The sequence below is a fragment of the Barbus barbus genome, assembly GCF_936440315.1.
Source record: "Barbus barbus genome assembly, chromosome: 5".
Classification (NCBI taxonomy): domain Eukaryota; kingdom Metazoa; phylum Chordata; class Actinopteri; order Cypriniformes; family Cyprinidae; genus Barbus; species Barbus barbus.
This window is the reverse complement of record NC_136733.1, coordinates 12,228,917-12,253,431: the sequence shown is the minus strand read 5'-3', so window position 1 is coordinate 12,253,431 and position 24,515 is coordinate 12,228,917. Positions and strand designations below refer to the sequence as shown.

Here is a 24,515-nt window from a genome sequence, read left to right as displayed (position 1 = left end):
GATCGCAAACATACAAACAAAAAAAACCCCACTGTATTTTACACGGTCGGAATTGATTTTGCGCATTGAAATTCTATTTGTGTATTTGATAAACAATTCACTGTAGTAGCATTTAATATATACAAGATTTATTATTATATAAAGTTGACAGAATAAGCGCCAGGTGGGGCCCCGTATCTTCTAACTCACACTGGGCCCCGCCCCATGCTTTGGACGGTCCTGACTGTCATTATAAGAGAACTTCATTATTGTTTATTTAATTCTAAAAAATAAGTTTTTGTTAAAAACTAATCAAAATTAAAAAGAATTTGTTTATAATTTCCGCACAGGAGAGACTTGGTGCTGTTTCCAAACAAAAGGAAATATATCGGTATACGCATCGTCCATCGGCCAAAATGAGTTGAAAAATATCGGCAAAATCCAATATTGTGCATTGCTAGTATAAGGGTGTACTCACACTAGGCATTCTGAACCGTTTGACTTCCAAAACCGGTTCGTTTGACTAGTGTGATCTCTCATGGAACAGCAGCGATAGAACGTTTCATTTGTTACTGCTGTAAACAAAGCAGCGCTGCACTTTCACTATGTATACTGCGTTAGGCTAACAGAGACTTGTCACAACACTTACATATTATTGCTTTTTTGCTGGTTTTGATTGCATTTTTGATTGAGAGTGCAAGTGTTGGAGAGTGAAATGTTTTTTTGTTTGTTTGTTTTTGAAATTTAAAAAAGTAAAAAAGGAGATTAAGTAAAATAGAGAGTGCTAGAGTTAGAGGGTCAAATGAAGATGAAAGAGATGTGTTTATAGCCATTTCGTGAAGATGGCTAAGGACTGATTTGGCGTTTAAAGATCGATTTGGGCAGTTAAGATTAAAAAAAAAAAAAAAAAAAAATTATATATATATATAAAAATATATATATAAAAAAAACTAAAGTTTCCCCTCAGAGATAATTCATATAAACACCTTACGCCAATTAAGCATTTAGGATTTTCTTCCAATATTTTGCTTATCGTAAACAATGATCTTGCTCTGCCTGCTACAGTATACCACCCAGCCCTCTAAGTCAGCAACATGTTCAATTCCTCAATTTTTTTGAAATTATATTGCAAATTTTTGTTAAAGTAATCACTTGTAAATCTTGTAAGCTTGTAACATTTACATTTATGCATTTAGCAGACGCTTTTATCCAAAGCGACTTACATTGCATTCAAGTTACAGTTTTTACATTTTATCAGCTCTTTAAATCTCTCAATAAACATTACTATTGTTGCTATCCACTTTACTTTGCAACCCAGAAGTAAGATAATTTCTGTGAATGTGCGGGACTTCTGATTCACTAGTAACAATAGGTAAATAACTAGAAGAAAAATAACAAACTAGAGTGTTCACGATTATCATAATAAATTAAAATAATATGATAAGTATCAGTTTGCAATATTAAGAAGCATAACGGATTGTTTTTGTACAACTAAAATAACTGGAGGAGAATGAAACTGGATACTTTGCACATTCAAATCTGCAGGTACACTGTAAAAAATCCAATTAACAAAATTTTGGAAGGCCAACAATATTTAAGTTGAACTAATTGTATTGCTTGGGCTTAGTTGAGAAGACACATTATATTAAGTCTGCACAAATATATTTTAAAAACATTAAATTAATGGTTATTTTCAAATCCAGTCAACATTCAGAATGCCAATGTTTGACTGAACTAATAAAACCAAATCCAGCCAACACTGAGATCATTCCGCATGTGCACGAGCTTGAGTGACTTTGCGGGAGAAACAGCACCACCATCTTGTCAAGTTCACGCGTCAGGTAAGTCCCACTAAATAAATGTTATTTTGTTAGACTAAATTTAACGAGAAAATCATGCAACATATTCTATTTTTTTGAGTGGACATTTAGAAAGTGTTTTATGAGTTGTATATCCAAAGAAAAGTGGGTTTAAGACAGTGTATGTCAAGTTCAGGCGTCAGGTAAGTCAAGTGGCACTGAATAAATATTTGTACTTAATGTTAGACTGAATTGATCAAAACGTATATTTAAAAGGTGTTAATGTTTTATTTAAAACATATTTATACACAAAAGTAAACGTACAACACATATAAAAACGTAGAATAAGCGTTGTATGATATATCTGAGGGAAATTTAAGTGAAGGGAATGTGGTCTTTCACCTTGTTTAATCCATAAAACACTTAATATCAAAAGCTGTGTTACTATAATGAATTTTAGCTAATTTTGGCTTGTTGTATGAAATTTTTGTGTTTCCGTGAATATGGATTTGAAGAGATTTTCTTTCTCTCTTTTATAAGCCATAATGCTTAATATGTTAACCGAAATCTATGAACGTGTAACTTAATGTAAACCACAGTAATGCGCTCATTTGAAGTTAACATGTGTTGTTGAATGGGTTTTTGCGTGTGTAAACTTTTGCAATTGTCCCGTGAGGTAAAAAGACGACATTAAACATGACTAACAACAAGCCATGGTGAAATGTCGATCTTTTCAAATGGGTGGATTAATGTTGCATGCTGTTTCTGGTCTTGTGAATGGCGCTTCAGAAGAGAAGTTCGTCGTTCCTAACTAAAATGAACAACTGAATCATTTCACAATGTCAGTTCCCTGGGTAGTGAATCAGTCAATTGTGCACACGAGTCCCTGCAAAGGGAAAGTCATTTTTTTTTTACTTAAAATGTACTTTTCTTTTTCCATCACGATCTGGCCAAAGGTTTCATTGGTGCTTTGTCATCATTGCAAGATTTCAGATGCAACCCAGTCAGTTCTTCCAAGGCACCAAACACTGGCAACTACATACTTTCATAGTCTCAGCCTCAGACATCACGCCCACGGAACGTTGGCTAAAAGTCTGATGCATATGGCACACTTAGCTGGAAACACTTCAGGAGTTTCGAAGTCATCATCGGATTGGTTAGATTATACAGGATTTCTTGGGAGACGTGTGTATCCCGTCCTTTAACATTCTGCCTGGAAACAAAAATGTCTTGGCGCCAAACCCCCTCACGAAAGAAGAAAGCTGTTGTGTTTACAACTGATGACGAGTGCTTGTCAGGATCAACTAAACGATGAATTTTCAGAAGTATGTGAAACTATTAAAGTTCGTGGCATAGAATCTTTAAAATATGTCTGGGAGTTTTACATGTCTGGTAGTTTGTTATTGTGGCAACATTTCCACGTCCCAAAACATGAAGCGGAACAAAACGAAACGTGATTGGTTGCTTTACCTGTCAGTCATATGACCTCTTGGGCATGCCTTGGCCATTCAAAGCGGCCAAAGTTCCCAGGCCTTCAGCCGTCAGTCTGAAGGTCTGGCTACTTTCAAGCCTAGGAGTTTATTGTTTTCATTCCAGGTAACATGTATAAATGTTTAGAGTTTTTACTACAATTATAATGTGCTTTACTGTTCTCAGTTGCATCTACGTTAATATTAGTTAATATACCCAGTCCGTATCAAGATCAGATGGTCACTGCAGTCACCCAGATCCAGTCCGTATCCAGATCAGATGGTAACTGCAGTCACCCAGATCATATTCAGTCAACTGCCCTCCGACTGTGCCTGGTTGCTCCCAAGGTTTTCTACTCAATCTCTGTCACTGATGGAATTTTGGGTCCTTGCCGCTGTCGCCTTTGGCTTGCTTATTTGGGGACGCTTGGCTGATTGCACAGACGTTATTGGAAGAGAGCTAAACTGGATGATGTCAACAACGAATCACCAATGAACTGACTTAACTGGAAAAATGATTTTTCATTGTCCTCTTGCATTATTGACAAACTATTTTCCTGTTTGACTCTGTAAAGCTGCTTTGACACACTCAGTATTGTATAAAGCGCTATGTAAATAAACGTGACTTGATTTGATTTTATCTACTGAAACACCAGGTTCAATTTATTTATTTATTTTTTGATTCTACCTCATTTTAAAGATGTAATTGTGAACAGTAAAAATATTTGTAAATGTTTGTTTGATAACATTTTGTTTAGCTTGTTTAAACTGAATTTTGCAGTTGGTTTACAGATGTAATGTTTGTCAACTGGAGATTTGACTTAACATCCAAAATGTAGGTGAATTTTTTTTACTCAATTACATCGACGATTGGTTGATTGTAACTCAATCGGAGCAACTGGCGATTCGACATCGAGATGTCGTTCTCGCGCACATGAAAGAGCTGGAGTTGAGACTGAACGCCATGAAAAGTGTGCTTTCTCCAGTACAGAGAACCACTTATCTAGGCGTGGTGTGGGATTCGACCAAGATGCAGGCACGCATGTCCTCTGCTCGGATCGAGTCGATCCTCACGATAGTTAAGAGAGTGAAAGAAGGCCGGGCACTCACTGTCAAGCTGTTTCAAAAACTGCTGGGTCTGATGGCAGCTGCGTCCAACGTGATACCTCTTGGGCTGCTGTACATGAGACCCCTACAGTGGTGGCTCAGAACCAAGGGATTCTTCCCGAGGGGAAACCCACTTCGCATGATCAAGGTCACGCGGCGATACCTACGTGCCTTAGACATGTGGAGACGTCCTTGGTTCTTGTCTCAGGGCCCGGTGCTGGGAGCTCCTTGTCCTTAACGCTAGCAACGGACGCGTCCCTCATTGGTTGGGGAGCGGTCATGGATGGCCACCGTGTCCGCGGTCTGTGTAGTGGTTGCCATCTCACATGGCACATCAACTGCCTGGAGATGCTGGCCGTGTTTCGAGCACTCAAACACTTTCTCCCAGACCTAAGAGATCACCATGTGTTGGTGCGCACCGACAACACAGCAGTGGTCTCTTACAGTCAACCACCAGGGAGGTCTGTGTTCGCGCCCTTTGTACAAGCTGGCGCCCCAGATCCTTGTGTGGTCCCAGGACAGACTTCTCTCGCTGAGAGCCGTCTACATTCCTGGACATCTCAATATGGGAGCAGACATCCTGTCGAGGCAGGGCCCCAGATGTGAAGCAGATATGGAGAGTGTTTGGTCAGGCACAGGTTGACCTCTTTGCGACTCAGGAAGACATCACAATGTCCCCTCTGGTTCTGTCTAGTTCCTCCAGCTCCACTGGGACTGGATGCTATGGTACAGACTTGGCCGAGGCTTTGTCTGTACGGCTTTCCCCCGATTGCTCTGCTCCCGGGAGTTCTGGCGAAAGTGCGCCGGGACGGGGTCTGTCTGCTATTAGTAGCCCCGTTCTGGCCGGGCCGAGTATGGTTCTCGGACCTGATTTCTCTCCTCGATGGCTCTCCATGGAAGATTCCCGTCAGGAGGGATCTCCTCTCAAAGGCGGGGGGCACTATCGTCCACCCTCGCCTGGAGCTGTGGGTGTGGTCTCTGAGGGGGCACAGCTCATAGCTTCCGGTCTCTCAACCGAGGTTGCTGAGACCATCCTCCAATCCAGAGCTCCCTCTTCGAGGAAACTGTACGCCCTTAAGTGGAAACTTTTCACTTCATGGTGCGGAGACTGCCAGCTCGACCCAGTTAGCTGCCCGATTGGTACAGTGCTGGAGTTCTTGCAGGCTCGTTTCTCCACAGGGTTAGCCCACTCCACCTTGGGGGTTTACGTGACAGCTTTATCGGCCTACCACGTCCCTCTCGGTGGCCAGTCAGTGGGTAAGCACCCCCTTGTTACACGTTTCCTCCGTGGTGCGCTGAGGTTGAGACCTCCAGTACGATCCCGTGTCCCCATGTGGGACTTGGCTGTGGTGTTAGAAGCTCTCTGTAGACCTCCATTCGAGTCTATTGAGGAGATCTCTGATCGCCTTCTAACTATTAAGACTACCTTCCTTCTAGCGATATCTTCTCTCAAGAGAGTTGGGGATTTACAGGCCCTCTCAGTGGCCCCTTCCTATCTCAACTTTGCGCCCAGTCTGGCCAAAGCTTTTCTGTACCCTCGAGTGGGGTATGTCCCTAAAGTCCCCTCTTCTACACCACGGCCTATCGTGCTGCAGGCCTTCAGTCCTCCTCCCTTCAGGAAGCCCGACCAGCGGAAGCTTAATTGTATTTGTCCAGTGCGAGCACTGGATTCCTCTAGCGTTTCGACGCAGCTTGAGTTCCTGGAAGGGAACGTCTCAGGTTACGCATGTAACCATGGTTCCCTGAAGGGAACGAGACGCTGCGTCTCGGGGCCATACTTCCGGCATCCCTGCAAGCGGTTGCTTCACTCCTAGAAGCTGACACCGGTTCCACCGCACATGCTTTTATGCTTCCCGGTCGGTGACGTCACCTGCCTATGACATCTCGCCCATCCATTGGACAGATTACACACGTGATTCAGAGCGCAGTCACGCTGAAGGCGTTCCCCTAGCGTTTTCGACGCAGTGTCTCGTTCCCTTCAGGGAACCATGGTTACATGCGTAACCTGAGACATTTTTACACCATATTTCCTTTTCAAATACTTTGGTGGGTCTTGGGATAGATTATACTTAGGAGGGTCTTGGAATGAAAAAAAGCTTGGGAACCCCTGACCTATTGCACTGGTTGTAGCCATGTTACACTGGCTAATAAAACAGTTGTAGCAGATATAAGTACTCCATGAATATACTCACACCCTCAGAGATGAAGGTACTGAACCTTGGCAGCATCTGGTACAGCCCTGGGTCTGTTGCTATGCTCTGCAGTGCTTCCTGTTGGCAGAATAACAACAAAATATATACATTATGTCAAAGTGAAAGAAAAAAAAAGGATCACTAATATATCATGATGTTGTCAGACATGCAAAACACAACTGAATGTCACAGGGACAAACATTTGACTTTAACTACCATTTTCAGGTGTAGAAAATGGGGCAGTCGTGGCCTAATTGATAGAGCGTCGGACTTGTAACCAGAGATTGCGGGTTCGAGTCTCGGGTCCAGCAGGAATTGTCAGTGGGGGGAGTGAATAACAAGCGCTCTCTCCACCTTCAATACCACGACTGAGGTGAGACCCTTGAGCAAGGCACCAAACCCCCAACTGCTCCCCAGGTGCCGCAGCATTGGCTGCCCACTGCTCCAGGTGTGTGTTCACTACTGTGTGTGTGTGCACTTGGATGGGTTAAATGCAGAGCACAAATTCCGAGTACGGGTCACCATACTTGGCTACACGTCACTTAAAAAAAAATTCAAATTCAATATACCTAACATGACCTTTTTTTGGGGAAGTCGTGGCCTAATGGTTAGAGTTGGAATCGTAATACAAACGTTGTGCATGGAAAAAAAAAAAGCAAGCAAAAAGTCAAGCACAAAGTCTACTCTAAGGGGAGTTATTTTCTATTATCAGTAGGCACTGTTTCTGGACTACCTCATTACCTCAGTCTTTTCAGGAGCATGCACATACAGGAGCATAAAAATATAAGGGGGCAAGGCAGGTTGAGTTGCCGTAGTAGTGTGCTGTCACCATGTCCAAGAGACGCTGTTTCACAAATCTAATATATTGATACACATGCAGCTGCTTATGTTGGCAGACATAACCAACTGTGTTTATGTGAATTTTGACATAACAAAAACATTTGTGTTTTTTTTTTACATTCTATTTTACAGTTCATGCAAAAGAGACAGCTTTCTGTGCAGGCAGAAAAACGTATATCAGACGTTTAAAATGACAATTCTTTAAATGTATGCAAAGAACAAACTTTTTGTGATAATGAAGAACTGCAATGTCATGTCAGTTTGAGTGCAATGATATCAAAAACAAACAAATTTGTTATTGCCAGACTTTTGTGTTGTTTGTTGATGCCAGAGTATCCAAGGCACAAAGTGTAAAGGCTTTTCTGGAAAGGGGGTGGAGAGGAGCAGCTCATTGGATAAAAGACACATAAGAAAACATGTTCTTGTTTCCATCCAAAAAGTGGCATTTACAGCATGGAATAATAGATGTTCTGTGGTGTATTTTGAGCTGAAAGTTCAAAAACACATTTTGACACTTACCTGAGACTTCATTATAAAACATCTTGTAAAAAGTGCATAATAGGACTCTTTAATTTTGGACCCTGGGCACACACACACATACCGCTCTTTTGGCTTCACAGGATCCCACACAAGCTTCGGTGATTTCTTTATAGTAGAGCTGCTGCTCTACAGAGAGCTCATGTGTGCTACGTGGCTTCATCCGCATCTTCTCTTTTCCTGAAACACCATGAGAGAGAAGAGTGACTATAGTAGGAAAATCAGTAGAATAAAAATAACTAAAACACCAGAGGCACCTATTTGGCTGAACTAATTTCTGACCTTTGACTTCAGCAGAGCTTGCACTCTGACCCTTGGCCTGGTTAGAGCCTTCCTCTTCCTGTCCGGGTTTGACAGCTTTGAGTGGCTCTGTGGAATCTGTCTTTTGCTGCTCTTTAGGAACTGAGGTGAAGATAAAGGGTAAGGAAAGACAATGACAAAATTATTATTTTAATTATACTAGTGTACTAATGCATACATGCACAGTATATATACTAGGGCTGGGCGATAAAACAATAACGATATGTATCGCGATAGACACGTGAACGATATCAATAAAAAATGTGTTCGATAAAACGTTCGATATTTTTTATTCTTCGTCGGAAGAAAACAAAGGTTGCGAAGCAAGTTTGGTTGCATTAACGAAGGCACTCGCTCTCTGGTAACCTAGCAACGTAGGGAGTGACACGCCAACAGCCAATCATGTAACAGTATCATGTTTGGTTGCGCCGTATCGTTGTCTCGTGTCTAAGTGTGCACGCGCGGCTGAGAGTGCACGTCTGCAGCCAGACCTGGCTGGTCTGCTGGATTCCTCTTCATAAGCAGAAAATGAGTGCCGCAGCGAGCGAGGAAATTGTAAATAAAAGAGAAAGTCAGCTCGCCGGTATGGAAGTTTTTTGGATATTATAAGTCTGACCGTAGTCAGACCAAATGTCGTCTGCAAATTATGCAAGACCTTCGTCCCCGCCAAGACTGGTAATACCACGAACTTGATGTACCACCTTAAAAAAAAAATCAATAATTATCGATATCGACCGATATGAAACACTGATATCGTGATACAGTTTTCAGCCGTATCGCCCAGCCCTAGTATATACCGTATTCTGCTTTTTTTAAAAGCTCATCACACCAAGATGAATGCTCAGAGCAATATACATCTGAATGAATGGCAGTTAATGCATCTTTTCAGACCAATTCAAATGTTCACATGATGTCAATGTGACAGACAGGTTTTGAATTTATTTTCAATTGCGCTGCAAAAAGAAACAGGACAACAGCAATTTGTGCAGTGCTGCCTCTAAGTGTGCGTATATTTGGCATTGTTACATCATTTTGAACATAGAACACCAAGGCAATTATGACAAATATCAGTCATGGGGTAGACAATTATACCGGTAGACACAAAAAACTGAAAGAAATTGGTCAACCAGTACAGATTTTGGACTATCGTCACTATCCTGGTTACAGGTTACATTTCCATACTGCACTATTATAAAAGCTTGTCATTTGAATGGTTTTTTTTTTTAGCACTGTGGTTAAAAAACAAACAAACAAGTGTTTTAAACCCTTCGATTTCCATAAGCAGCAAAAAATGTAGTATAAATGAGCATTGTATCAAATACCTGAAACACTCACACATAAAGCAGCTTCTCACACAGAGCGTGAGCACTGAACAGAGTTCTTTTTGGTGACTTGAGATTGAAGGGTCAAAGAATGGAATAATTGTAAACAGTTGTTTATGTTTTAAGTAAATGTAAGCAGTTGAGAAAGAAAATGGATGTGCATCAGTATATTAGATCCATGTATTTGGTCTTTAAGTGACAGTATGCTAATAAACCTGGTGCTCTCTGTCATTAATGTTAATCAAACAATAAAAGTCTTGCAATGAAAATCTCTTGCTGCTCTCAACTAAACAGGGGTAGACAATAAGGGAAATTTGCCACTGGCCCTCCGGGCCAGTGTCTTTTGAAGTTCACTGGCCCAGGTCAACGCGTCGGGTATTGATCCCAATAATCACGAAAAAGAACAGTTTGCTTGAACAACATGAATAACATTAATTTTTTTTGGTGGGCGAAGATAAAAATCTTTGTCATCATTCTATCTTTCTTATTAAAAAATAAGAACAAAGATACACATTACAAATACACATAATATACAAATAAAACAAACTTCTTCATTTTCAGGTACAATAGGTGTATTTAGCAGAGCATTCAATGAAATTGAATGAACAAATATAAAAATAAAACTCTACATAGACTGATTCCTAAAGCAACTGTATTAAAGTTTTTCAGTCAAGAATAGAGTGATTTTTCTCTTTGCGTTTTGTTGTTTTGTTAACGTTAAATGAATAGTTCCCCCACAAATTAATATTCTGTCATCTGTCTGTCAATTCTGTCATAATGTTTTATTTTTATACCATCATTTACTCAAAAGTTGTTTTAAACCTGAATGAGTTTCTTTCTTCTGCTGAACATAAATGCTATTTTGAAGAAGGTGGAAAACCAAACAGTTGCTGGTCCTCAGTGACTTCCACAGGATTGTTCTTTCCTGCTATCAAAGTCAATGTAGACCAGCAACTGTTTGGTTACCCTCATTCTTCAAAATATCTTCTTTTGGGTTCAGCACAAGAAATTAATAGAGGTTTGGGACAACATGTGAGTGAGTAAATGATGACAGAAATTAAATTTTAGGGTGAACTATCCCTTTAATGACAAGCGGCAGCATGTTTAGTGTCCTGTCCCTTTAAGAGCTGCACGCATCTAATATACAGGCACGCATCCATTTCTCTCTTAACTATTCACTTTCATTTTAGAGATAACCAACTGAGTCTGTATGTAAACCTTGTGTGTTTTGACAGTATTAGCGCAGAAGATAAGTTAGTTGAGTAATCAGGCGCTGTTAGACAGGCTTTTTAGCGCGCGTGCTTCAGGTGTATGAGCGCACGTCAGACCAGCGCGTGAATTAAACATTTAACCAGCAAGGCTTGTGTGCAAATAATGTACTTTTGCGATCGCGAATAAGTGCAGTGTCCTGTCAGAGTAACTCTACTGCTGTATGTCGTGTTGTACAGTATATAGAGACCGCGGCGCCAGAACTGTATTTGACAGAATGTGTGCTGTAGCACGATACTACCATATTTCTTCAAAAGCAGATCGTGGAGACATTTTTTATCGTCCAAGATCAAAAATCGTCATATCGCACACCCCTAAGCCCAGCCAATTCCAGCGGTCTCGCCACTGGGGCTGAAACTTTCTCTGCCTTTTCTTTTCGTATTCCCTTTCGCTTTCCCTCAATTCCTCTGGTGATTTTCTCTTCCTTGCCTTCTCTTTTTTACCCGGCGTTTGGCCGGGTGATGGGGGTTTCAGAAACATGTAGCCTAGCTTAATAGTAGCTATAGGTAGGTGCTGAGCAGCAGTGTGCAGTTTGCGCGCGTAACCGCGGGAGCGAGCATAAACCCGCTGCATCTGTAAGGCTGTCGGGATCACGTAACCTGCTAGCGGTGGTTACCGAGACGATTTAACAGAAATCAAAACACAGAACCACAGGTAATTAATGTGAAATTAGACTTTTTTTTTAATCGAGGCATTATTTTTACTGGCCCCACCGGGCTAGTGGTTGGAGCGATCTGGTGGCCCTGACGGTTTTAAAAGGTTTTAAAAGTACGTCCGGGCCACCGGGCCAATTATATTGTCGACCCCAGCTAAATCACTTTTGCAACTTCAATAGGAATAAATCTATATTTAATAAACACAGTGAAGACTATGAGTGTTTTTTGTACTTAACATTCAAGTACTAAACTTAGAAAAACTAACACTTAAACATAAATCAGCACAATAAGAACTACCTCAAACGACGGAAATCATCTTTGGGAAAAATTTATTTGAAGTGTATTTTGATTATTTAGTTTGTCTTACAAAAGATTGCATGGACAGGGTAGGGTTTATTTTTTTGGAGGATCTTGTCAATGATTTCAAGGCAGCTGTGACCATAGTCACCAAGAAAACAATTGGTAACACACTACGCCGTGAAGGACTGAAATCCTGCAGCGCCCGCAAGGTCCCCCTGCTCAAGAATGCACATGTACAGGCCTGTCTGAAGTTTGCTAAAGCCAAGTTCACACTACAGGACTTTACACGTCGGCAGATCGTTGTGCCGTTCAGACTACATGACTTGATTGTCTGTCTTTTAGTCATTGTGGTGTTCACACTACGTGACTCTATGTAAATTATCCGCAACCAGGGGTTACACACTACACGAGCTGACACCTGTCACCTGTCAGCTGTCACCCAACTACTCGATTCGGTCCCTAAACCACGTTTTGTCATGAAAACACGCGAGAATTGACCGTTCGCAAAGAGCTTGATTGAGAGGTGATCTGACCAATCAGAACATGCCTGACAGCTGGCCAGTCTTCACAGAAATACGTTAAAACGGGGTGAAAAAGATCGACTGAACTGAAACTTTTTCAATATAACTAAATATAAATATGTGGTGTTGTTGGCTGCCACGGTAACGGCAATAAGCTGAGGTTTTTAAAAGTGCTTGTTTTGCTTACCAGAAAATCTGGTCATGCACTGTATGCATAGCTTGCAGCGCTAAAGTTAAATGCTGAGTGTTAAATAATAAAATAATATATGTTAAAAAGTGTGCTCTTATCCTTCTGTGGACAAAATGAACTTCGTCCCGATCGGGAGCTGTATATGCACATGCACGCTCATCTGTTTTCAATGCAGGTTAACCGCGAGCTTCATGTCATCTTCCACTCATTAAACTATGACAGGTCCTTTACTGCAAAAAGACGGTCACTGCGACACTGGCAAAGTCATGAAACTATGGCGCTATGTGCTTTTTAAAACCATTTTCATTGGTTTCACGTTATATTGTGGGCTCGGAAAATATGTAAATATGCATGCCCAGAAGCCGCAGCTGTATCCCTTCAAGCCTTAACCCCAAATCAGACAGGAGTAGATTAACTTCGGTGGACTTAAAATGGTGTGTTCCGTGGTTGAAATTAAACACTTTCTTACGTTTATTCATGTTCATTTCGTGCATTAAGTCAATATGAAAAGACGATCGGTTCACGTGTTTGAACTGAGGCAATACAGTGATCTGTCACGACACATTGAAGAGCCACAAAAAGGTATTTATTGTTTGAATTTCTTAAAAAATTACTCGATTTAAAAGCTGAGAGTCCTGAGACCTTGTTTCATATCAGCAGTAACCTGCTCTGTCTTCTCTGTCGGTGTGTGGTCAGTTTCCTCTCTGCTCTGCGTGAGAACAGGCGTGTAGTGTGAGTGTTTGTCAGTCATGGCAACAGTAACTATTGTCATATTTAAATAGTCGTTTTGCGGCTTAAAGTCCGTGTAAAGTGATATTAAAATATGTGTTCTGAGTTTGTCACACAACAGAAAAATGTGTTATTAACCACCCAGCCAAATTTGAATGATAAAAAAAAAAACGCCTAGTAACTAAAATAAGTTATCAAAATCTTTGAAAAATAAGCAGGACTCTCTGCTCTCAAACGCTGGGGGCGTGTCCGCTGTCGGTGCTGAAACCACGCCCACTCACAGGAAAGCGACCGTCTCTCTCAACTGTCAAATACTGCTACAACCTGAATGGATGCTACTGATACTACCTCTAGTAGCTTAATTGGATTTATACAGCCATATGTTTGAGCAAGCATTCGTTATGTAATTGTAGACGCGCGTCAGCGCTGCATTGAGTTGAAACCATAGACTGTAAAAAAAGATGGACGACGCGTCTCCGCTTCCTTCCATTATAAAAAAGTGAAGCGAATACATCTCAGTATGGCCGCTGCCATTGTGAGTAAATGACGTCATTTGGAGCCCGAGTCTGCGCAGTAGAGATTTGTTTGGAGCCTGAGTCTGCGCAGTGAAGTCGTGAGGTGGAGCCGCGGAACCAAACTCCCGCAGACCCAATCAACCATAACGACACGCCCCGTTTTTATAGCATCAAATTACTAGCTAAAATCAAACTTACCACAAAAACGAACAATTGAACATATATCAGCGTGATAACAACTACTTTAAATGACCAAAATCATATTTTGGAAAATTGTATTGGAAGTGTATTTAATTTTTTTGTTATAACTCAAGTCCCATTCGTTTACATGGAGAGGGCAGGGTTTATGACCTGTACTGCAGCCAGCCACCAAGGGGCGATCAAAGAGCCCGCAGCTTCACTTTCCAGTACGAGTGAGACACACCCGGTTGAAACCTTCTCGTCGTCAAGGCGAGCGTGGCTTATGGTTGCTTAGCAACGGCAAACACCACGCTCCGGTGCGCTTTGAAAGAAGAAAAAGCGGTACAGCTTGCGTTTCTAGATGCGAATTGTGAACGCTCCATGTTTTTAAATTGTATGTATTCTGCCACATATTGATGTTTCTGGGCTAAGACCCGGGTATCCGTTCACCCTAGAACCGTCCATCTAACATCACAGACATTCAAAAAGGGCAATAAATCTAAAACTAAAAATAAAAGAAAATAACTAAAAATATAATAAAATACCTAACTACATAATACTATTGTTGTTAGAAATTACAACAATATAAAATAGAAATAAATACATTTAAAATTTAAATTAAAACAATAAGTGAACAATAAATAAACAATTATCTCCTGGCCAGAGGTGAACTGGCCCCCCTAACTTTCTCCCAAGGTTTCTTTTTCTCCATTCTGTCACAGAGGGAGTTTTGGTTCTTTGCCGCTGTCGCCTCTGGCTTGCTCAGGTGGGGACACTTAATTTCTAGTGATTATCGTCAATTTGATTTTGCAGATACTATTTAAACTAAACTGATCTAGACAATAACATCTCTGAACTCAATAATGAAATGCCTTAACTGAAAATTGAGTGTTTAATCTTATTTTATACATTACTGACACTCTATCCTCCAATTTGATACTGTTAAGTGCTTTGACACAATCTGTATTGTTAAAAGCGCTATATAAATAAAGGTGACTTGACTTGACTTCATGCGAGCGGCGTGATGAGACTCGACAAAATACTATAGAACTCATTATAATCAGAAATTATACAAAATAATACAAAATTAAATCTCTCCGGTCAAATTGTCCGATTAAAATGGCCTAATAATCCCGCCCCCCTAACACAATCTGAATTTGAGAATAAGCCTAAAATGTATAAAGCAAAAATACACCAACCTTTGGCTATGTTATAAAGGAACAGGCTCTACCGTTTGAAAGTTATTAAACAACATCACATGCTGCATTTCAAATAAAGCGCACGCCTAAAACGGCTGTAATATAGACCTAAACAACGAACGAATGAGTGAGACGTCTATTTATAATAAGCGCAGCATTCTTTTGTAGGCCTATAATTCTAATATCGTTCTCTCCTATTATATTATCTTATAGCTCTTCAAGAATATGCAGAACCAGCGATCAGAAGGATTATTTGCCATTTTACAAGCATTGAGTCTGCGGACACCACTCCTCTTATCGATGCCATAAGCCTGCGACGTGATGCCCTCGCTGTCATGACAGCGCTCCGTGGCTATGGAGGATTGCATTTCTCCACAGCCTGCGAAGTCCTCATATGTGATTTCAACGAAATGTATACAGAGTGGAGCTCTGAGCTCGCCAAGATAGCCTGTGTAATCCCTGTCTCGAGTGTTCCTGCAGAGAGGGGGTTCTCGCTGCAGAATCGGATCAAGACGAAGCAGCGAAGTCGCCTTGCGAAGAACAAGGTTACGCGGCTTATGCGCATTGCAAGTTGTGGAGAGACTCTGGGAAGTTTTGATTTTAAGTCGGCAGCTGCACAATTCAGCACTGCAAAACAGCGTAAAAAGTAGCCTAAAATGACAGTGTTATAGGCCTAGTCATTTGTTTGTTCCAGTTAATTTGACAAGGAGTCATTTCACGGTGGCCAATTTAAATGTAACCAGTTAAATGAGACATATTGAGAGTGTATAATTAAGTTCGCTTGAGTAAAAACAATAGGCTACTATACAGATATTTTATGTGGGGAAGGGGGATTGGTTTGGTCGATCAACGACCTGATCGGCTGAGTAGACTACAACAGTAGTTGATGACAGACAAATAATAAAAACTGTGAAAATGAATCCTAAAAGACGTGTCTGTAAAATCACCATAAACTTCCATAAAGCTGGGGTGATGCTCTGACAATTTACTGTCCTCAGGAGACTTTGACACAGTATTACAGATGCTACACAGCAAGATGCAAACCTCTGACCAGCATAAGTGGGAGGCACATATGCAAACTGTTGTCATTCCTACACCGTTCACCTGATTTGGATGTAAATACCCTCAAATTAAAGCTGACAGTCTGCAGTTAAAGCACATCTTGTTCGTTTCATTTGAAATCCATTGTGGTGGTGTATAGAGCCAAAAATGTTAGAATTGTGTCGATGTCCCAATATTTATGGACCTGACTGTATGTGTGTATATATATATATATATATATATATATATATATATATATATATATATATATATATATATATATATATATATATATATATAGATAGATATAGATATATATATATATATATATATACATAAATGATAATTTCAGTTATCTTTTGAGACTAATTCATTTATCTCTGCCACCTATGCTATCAATTTAATATTGTATCAATTAATATATTTGTATTGATACAAAAATAATATTATTTGAATTATCTTTAATAATTTACATCATGCCTTATCACATTAAAATAATATGAAAATATTCCCTGACTCTATTACAAATTAATGCAAATTAACTAAAAATTAATACCTGGAGGTGGGTTCTCTGGTATCGCAGGCTGGACACCATCAATACTTAACCAGTGAGCTGAAAGACAAAGAGACAACATTTAACTCCTTGTTCATGAGGTAAATATAATGTTGTTTACACACAACAAATGCAACATGCAAAAAGCACTCCTCACTAGAGGTCTGCACGGGCTTTAAACTGAAGCCCGAACCCGGCCCGTACCCGTGATCATTTAACCCGACCCGACCCGACAAATACATTTACATGTTAAGCCCGAACCCGAGGTTATCTAACATCTGACTAATTAAAAATTTACCTCAAAACATAACATGCTAAATGGGGGATATTTATCATAAAAAATGTATTGTCAGAATGTCGTCTCTCAGTTGTTGAATTTCGCGCAGACGTTGCCACAACGTAAATGTGTTTGCTCAGTCCGATCTCATGAAAGTGCGAATACCACGAATTGTATCTGTAGTGCTTATGATACGCAGTTTTCGTGTGCATATGATACGCACTTTATGGGGTGTAATAGGCACGCACTCCGCACCCCTAATCCTAACCAAGGGGTTTACAGTACGTAGCATATGCATGCAAAAAACATTTTTGGTGTATAAATGGCACTAGAAATTAATTTGTGGTATAGATACGCACTTTCATGAGATCGTGTTTCATAATCTGCTACTGGGCCGGCCCTCTGTCAAATTTTAAAACCCAGTGTGGCCCTTGAGCCAAAAAGTTTGCCCACCCCTGGGCTACACAGACCACAGACACACAGGTAGAGCCTGTGTGTCTGTGGTAGGGCTGGGCGATAAAACGATAACGATATGTATCGCGATAGACACGTGAACGATATCAATAAAAAATGTGTTCGATAAAACGTTCGATATTTTTTATTCTTCGTCGGAAGAAAACAAAGGTTGCGAAGCAAGTTTGGTTGCATTAACAAAGGCACTCGCTCTCTGGTAACCTAGCAACGTAGGGAGTGACACGCTAACAGCCAATCATGTAACAGTATCAGTTTGGTTGCGCCATATCGTTGTCTCGTGTCTAAGTGCGCACGCGCGGCTGAGAGTGCACGTCTGCAGCCAGGACCCTATTGGCTGGTCTGCTGGATTCCTCTTCATAAGCAGAAAATGAGTGCCGCAGCGAGCGAGGAAATTGTAAATAAAAGAGAAAGTCAGCTCGCCAGTATGCCAGTTTTTTGGATATTATAAGTCTGACCTTAGTCAGACCAAATGTCGTCTGCAAATTATGCAAGACCGTCGTCCCCGCCAAAACTGGTAATACCACGAACTTGATGTACCACCTTAAAAGCAATATCATGACAATAATTATCGATATCGACCGATATGAAACACTGATATCGTGATACAGTTTTCAGCCATATCGCCCAGCCCTAGTCTGTGGTCTGTGTAGCAGATGCACATTGCACATCTGTGCACGCAACTTTCTCTCTCGCGCGTGCCGGTCACCACAACACAGCAAGCAGGCAAAGCACACGGCACGCAAACTATATATAGCCTATTTATTTTTTCTTAGTTACAAACCCGAACCCGACGCTGTTCAATAAACATTAACCCGAACCCGACCCGAAACCCGCACATTTTTCGGGACCCGTCGGGCTCGAGTCGGGTAGCAGACTTCTACTCCTCACACAAAGCACAATAGAAATTCGATTCAGAATTGATTCAGTAATATCAGGGCTCGACAATAAGGAGTGAAAGACGCTCGGGACAGTTAACGGATTTGTCTCTGCCCTGATTGGGCCACTACTGCGTTGTCACGAAAGTTTATCATTTGCATGCGTTTTTAAGCCTTGTTAATTTAAAAATTCACGTGTTTTAAAAGCATTTGGGCGTGAAAGCAAGTACATTCAGTACTCGCGCACAAGTGTTCTGTGTGAACAGCGGGTGACGCGCGAGACCTGAATTGAGTTTAGATATAACAACAAAACAACAAAAAACACTATAGCAGGCAGAACAAGATCACTGTTCACTATGCGTGAAATATTGGAAGAAAATACAAAATATTGAATTTTATAAGAATGTGTTTCGGAGGGAAACTGGCTCCTTTTTTAGAAAGGTTTACAATGGCGGGGAGTAACGTGACATGCTCATGAACCTAGTCATACTTGAGTAGAGCTCCGTACGTTTGGCCCCTTTTTGCAGATTTTTTTTTGTTTTATTTTAAGTCTTAGTCATTAATAATACTTTCCCTGATGGCATACAATCGGAAACAGCAGGAGTTGTCTCCGTCGGCTTCTCCGATTAAGAAGAAATCCAAGCTACCGACCATGAGCGATATGATGGACAAGGTGGTGAACACTGTTACACACTTTGAGGACATTCTAAGAACCGAGTTGACGGCGATGCGGAACGAGTTTGCTTCTTACATGTCAGTTGTTCAGTCGCTATGCTCTAAACTAGATCTTCTTACAGGGAAGATGAGAGAACAAAAGAAAGTCGTCGCAGATCACGATAGGCGAGTTGCCGCGCTCGAGCAACAGGTTGTGGACTTACAGGATCGCAATAGGCGCAGCAATCTGCGTCTGGTTGGATTGCCTGAAGGTTCTGAGAAGGACGACCCAAAGAGATTGAAATGGAGCGAGCGCATCGCGTGTACACAAGGCTCTCCTCAGATTGCATTAAACTACGGGTTTTCATCTTTAAACTGCTGCGATACACGGACAGGGAGCTCATTCTGCGGGCCGCCAGACTTCATGCCCCGGTGAAAACATCCAACGGAGCAACACTGTCTTTCTTTCCAGATTTTTCTCCGGTGAACGCAAAAAGAAGTAGTGTATTTGTGCCAATTAGGAAGGAAATGAGAGAAGCTCATTTTCTTCTTTATCCGGCAACCCTGAAGGTCATTCTCAATCAAGGTGAACCTAAAATACTATACTCCCCAGAAGAGGCAGTAATTTTTCTCAGATCCCATTCATCCACCAACTCTCAGTGAACTTCAGCTGGACATTTGCTGTCTAATCGGAGAAGAGATGCTCTAAATGGTTGGGTGACTGTCTCTTTCACTGTTCACTGTTCATTGTGCATACAGTATCGCTTACTGATTATGATGTTATTTTATTTGTTTTATTCTTTCTTTCGTTCTTTCTTTATTATATTTTTTAATTTATTTTTAATAGAGATACTACCTAGTCAATATGTGACTATGGGGCCAATAGTCACCAATTGGTGCTACATTAATGTGCAGGTTTTTGTTGACACCACGGACCATATTAAGGGGTGCTGGCAGATCAAGGTTTGTTCTTGGTTTGATCTGCCATAGTTCATAGGAATGTGTTTATGCTTTTTTTTTTATAGTGATGGGAAGGGTGGGGGTTGGTTTAATGGCAGACTCAACTGGTTTTATTTTCAAACTTGTATTTTGTCTTATTATGCAGTAATTCTGTTTGATACCTATGACCGACCTTAATATTCTGAGTTGTAATATTAATGGGCTAAATGGCCCTCACAAACGTACAGGTTTTCTGGATTTTTTACGAAGAAGAAAGAATGATATAGTGTTAGTTCAAGAATCCCATTTGAAAGAGGAGGATATACACGGGTGTAATAATACGTTTTATGAAGTGATATCTCACTCATCTTCGGATACTAAAACCAAGGGTGTCCTAATATTGGTGAGGAGGACTTTAAATATTACTATTTTAGAGAAAGGTTGTGATACAAATGGTAGAATAACACATGGTAGAATAAAAACAATGGTGGAGAATAGAAATATTGTATTTCTTTCAGTTTATGCCCCTTGTACTCCTGACTCTACTTTTTTCTCTGTTTTGTCAACCTATCTCTTGAATCTTAATGAGGATGTGCGTGTTTTATTTTTGGATCAGGTATGGGGTATGTTTAAATTGTCTTCTAAATACCCTAATCATCAATTGATTCATTGGAAATTGCTACATAGGGTTTGACTCCAATGAAAAGACGGATTCAAGAAAATATGAATCTGTCGTCTAATCTCTGTTCCCAAGGAGTTTTAGGCAGTTTTTTTATTTTATTTATTTAGTTAGTTTTTTGGGAGTGCCCCTCTCTCTCATCTTTTTAGACTAGAGCTCGACCGATATATCGATTTACCGATATTTTCCCGATATTTAAGCATTTTTTCATAATCGGATATCGGTTTTGTAATATCAGATTCACCAATAAACACCGCCATCTTGTGGGTGTTTTGAGAATTGCGCGCAGGATCGCAATTGCAGCACATCTGAGGGGAGACGAGACAACAACAACGGCATGCAGGTACTTGATTTGCTGTAGTTAGTAAACTATTTAATATTACAGTCATTAATGCACAAATTAGATGTATTACATAAATGCCTGATATGTAGTTTAAGCAACTTGGCTCAAAGAAATATGATAAATAAGATACTCTGTCAAGCCCTGTCCCTATAAAGATATAACTTTGCCTGAAATAACACACCCATGAATTAGCGCATGTTGGAAATAAAAGCGAATTTAATTCTCTCTCTGTGGTCTATTAGTCTCGTGAAGTCGGAGTCATGTAGATAATCCGTCAAGTCCTCTCCCAATAAAGACATAACTTTGCATGAATTAAATAATACAGCCATGAATGATTGCATGTTGGAAATAAAAGCATTGAATTTAATTCTCTCTCTGTTGTCTATATGCTCATCATTAGTCTTCTGCAATTTCATATTGCAGTTCACTCAGCGGTTGATGCTCAAGAAATGCTCCATCACGGCCACTGCATGTAACTTTTAACAAGATTCACTTTTTTGAAGCACCCTAAATTGTGTTAACACTTACTATATAACCATTATTTCATTTATAAACATCTAAATTAATACAACTCTATGGAAATTAATTAATTATTTACAGTGGGTACGGAAAGTATTCAGACCCCCTTAAATTTTTCACTCTTTGTTATATTGCAGCCATTTGCTAAAATCATTTAAGTTCATTTTTTTTTCCTCATTAATGTACACACAACACCCCATATTAGGGGTCGACCGATTATTGGCCTGGCCGATTATTGGCACCGATATTAAGCATTTTTATGATAATCGGTATCGGTCATTTTCAAAACCGATGTGCCGATAAAATTATTTAATTTTGAAACGCGCTATTTGGCTCTGATGCAGCCTGTCGGAACTCACCACTCTGTGGCCTAGAGCAGTCTCCGCCCACCGTCCATCTGATTTGTTGAGAGTCATGAGTCCGACCAATCAACGTGGAAGACTAAAGGCGCTCTCACACCGAAAGCGCTTGCTAACTGGTGCTGCTTCATCATGCATCAGTTCTCTCTCAAAGGCAGCAGCAGACGTTGCACAAGTTGCAATAAATTACAATCCACTACACTGAAGTTGTAAAAACCTCAATATTATCTATTTATGGTTTCCGAGATGGGGGAAACGCAGGGGGAATCGCGGAATCCAGTCATATAAATGGAATTTACTGTATAACGCGGAGTCACGAAATTTGTCAAAGTTTGGATGAATTAATCAAAAGTAGGTCAGTACACTTAAATCGACTCATGATATGGACTATCTGTAAACATTAAGCTGCAAAAAGACTATTTAAATATGAATTCTGCATGTTCGGCGTGTCTCTGTATATGTGAAAGGCACAGACGCGCGGTTTTGACACACACACACACTGAAGTGCGTGACGCTCGCGGTGTATTCCGCATCTGCCATGTCACTAAATGAGGACATAAATACATGAACATCATCCCCAGAACTGCTCTGAGAGTTACTTCATGAGCATTTGACTGTTTCGTTTGAGTAAAACGATCGTCATATCATAAATAGGCTACAGAAACTTAAGAGGTCCTCATGGCAACCCGTCAAAATAAAAGTTTGGTTTATTTACTAATGCTACTACAATTATTACAACTTTTGTTTAAAAGAACAAATCACACAATACGCTATTTCTTACATGTTTTAATTTTAATAGTAAACACATTTGTTTGCCAAAAAATTGAGTTTAACTCTCATTTGATTAAAAGATAAATTAAATTAATGTTTTATGCCTTCATTTGCACTGCTCTGTAAATGAAAACTAATGGAAATTACTGTCACATAGGCCAAGATTAAGATACTGCCACATAGGCCAAGATTAAGTTACTGTCACATAGGCCAAGATTAGGATGACGGAAATTGGGACATTTCAATAGGCTATTGAAGCAAGTGAGCCTATAACAGGCTATTAGTGTTATAGTTTCATTAAAATAGTTGCGGTCTTCTTCGCAACTTCTACAATGGAGCTATGAAGACAATTAAATTATTTACACTTATTATATACATTGCGCATTTTAAATTAATCAACTGATGTGCATTAGATGATGAATTGAATAGTCACCTCTTGTAGGTTATGATTTAGTCAACCGAAAATAATTAATGAAGAATTATGAGAGGTTATGCTATTTACACATACATTTCTAACATGTAAATTATTAAAGCCAAATACTTACATTTCCCCAAGCTGTTTAGCTGTAGTATTTAGTATTCATAGGCTTAATCATGAAGCATGCAGTGGCCCCACTTTTAACCCTCTCTTTATATATTACCCTTATTGTAGATGGATGCATGGGGGAAGACAAGAGTAAGAAGTGCAACCAACACTAGGGAAGGCCGTTTTTGTCAGAGCCCCTGTTATTCTTAATTTTGACATTAATTTTAATTTTTACACCAGACATATATATCGGTGCAATATATCGGTTATCTGTCTACTTAGTCTATAATAATCGGTATCGGCCCTAAAAAACACATATCGGTCGACCCCTACCCCATATTGACAGAAAAACACAGAATTGTTGACATTTTTGGAGATTTATTAAAAAAGAAAAACTGAAATATCACATGGTCCTAAGTATTCAGACCCTTTGCTCAGTATTTAGTAGAAGCACCCTTTTGATCTAATACAGCCATGAGTCTTTTTGGGAAAGATGCAACAAGTTTTTCACACCTGGATTTGGGGATCCTCTGCCATTCCTCCTTGCAGATCCTCTCCAGTTCTGTCAGGTTGGATGGTAAGCGTTGGTGGACAGCCATTTTTAGGTCTCTCCAGAGATGCTCAATTGGGTTTAAGTCAGGGCTCTGGCTGGGCCATTCAAGAACAGTCACGGAGTTGTTGTGAAGCCACTCCTTATTTATTATTTTAAGCATTATTTTAGCTGTGTGCTTAGGGTCATTGTCTTGTTGGAAGGTAAACCTTCGGCCCAGTCTGAGGTCCTGAGCACTCTGGAGAAGGTTTTCGTCCAGGATATCCCTGTACTGTCATCTTTCCCTCGATTGCAACCAGTCATCCTGTCCCCTGCAGCTGAAAAACACCCCCACAGCATGATGCTGCCACCACCATGCTTCACTGTTGGGACTGTATTGGACAGGTGATGAGCAGTGCCTGGTTTTCTCCACACATACCGCTTAGAATTAAGGCCAAAAAGTTCTATCTTGGTCTCATCAGACCAGAGAATCTTCAGGTGTTTTTTAGCAAACTCCATGCGGGCTTTCATGTGTCTTGCACTGAGGAGAGGCTTCCGTCGGGCCACTCTGCCATAAAGCCCCGACTGGTGGAGGGCTGCAGTGATGGTTGACTTTCTACAACTTTCTCCCATCTCCCGACTGCATCTCTGGAGCTCAGCCACAGTGATCTTTGGGTTCTTCTTTACCTCTCTCACCAAGGCTCTTCTCCCCCGATATCTCAGTTTGGCCGGACGGCCAGCTCTAAGAAGGGTTCTGGTCGTCCCAAACGTCTTCCATTTAAGGATTATGGATGCCACTGTGCTCTTAGGAACCTTAAGTGCAGCAGAAATTTTTTTGGAACCTTGGCCAGATCTGTGCTTTGCCACAATTC

General features: G+C 40.5%; 1 protein-coding gene across 1 annotated transcript in view; it reads right to left on the bottom strand.

The window, feature by feature from the left end:
- Positions 1-24,515, bottom strand: part of LOC306869911 (transcription initiation factor TFIID subunit 6-like) — a 98,352-nt gene that overhangs the window by 62,675 nt on the left and 11,162 nt on the right. Inside the window, exons 5-8 of the mRNA XM_079416846.1 lie at positions 16,702-16,758; positions 8,206-8,325; positions 7,988-8,103; positions 6,547-6,624 (exon numbers count right to left, since the gene is read on the bottom strand). Of these exons, the coding sequence (XP_079272972.1) occupies positions 6,547-6,624; positions 7,988-8,103; positions 8,206-8,325; positions 16,702-16,758 (371 nt within the window). The remainder of the gene's footprint in view (positions 1-6,546; positions 6,625-7,987; positions 8,104-8,205; positions 8,326-16,701; positions 16,759-24,515) is intronic.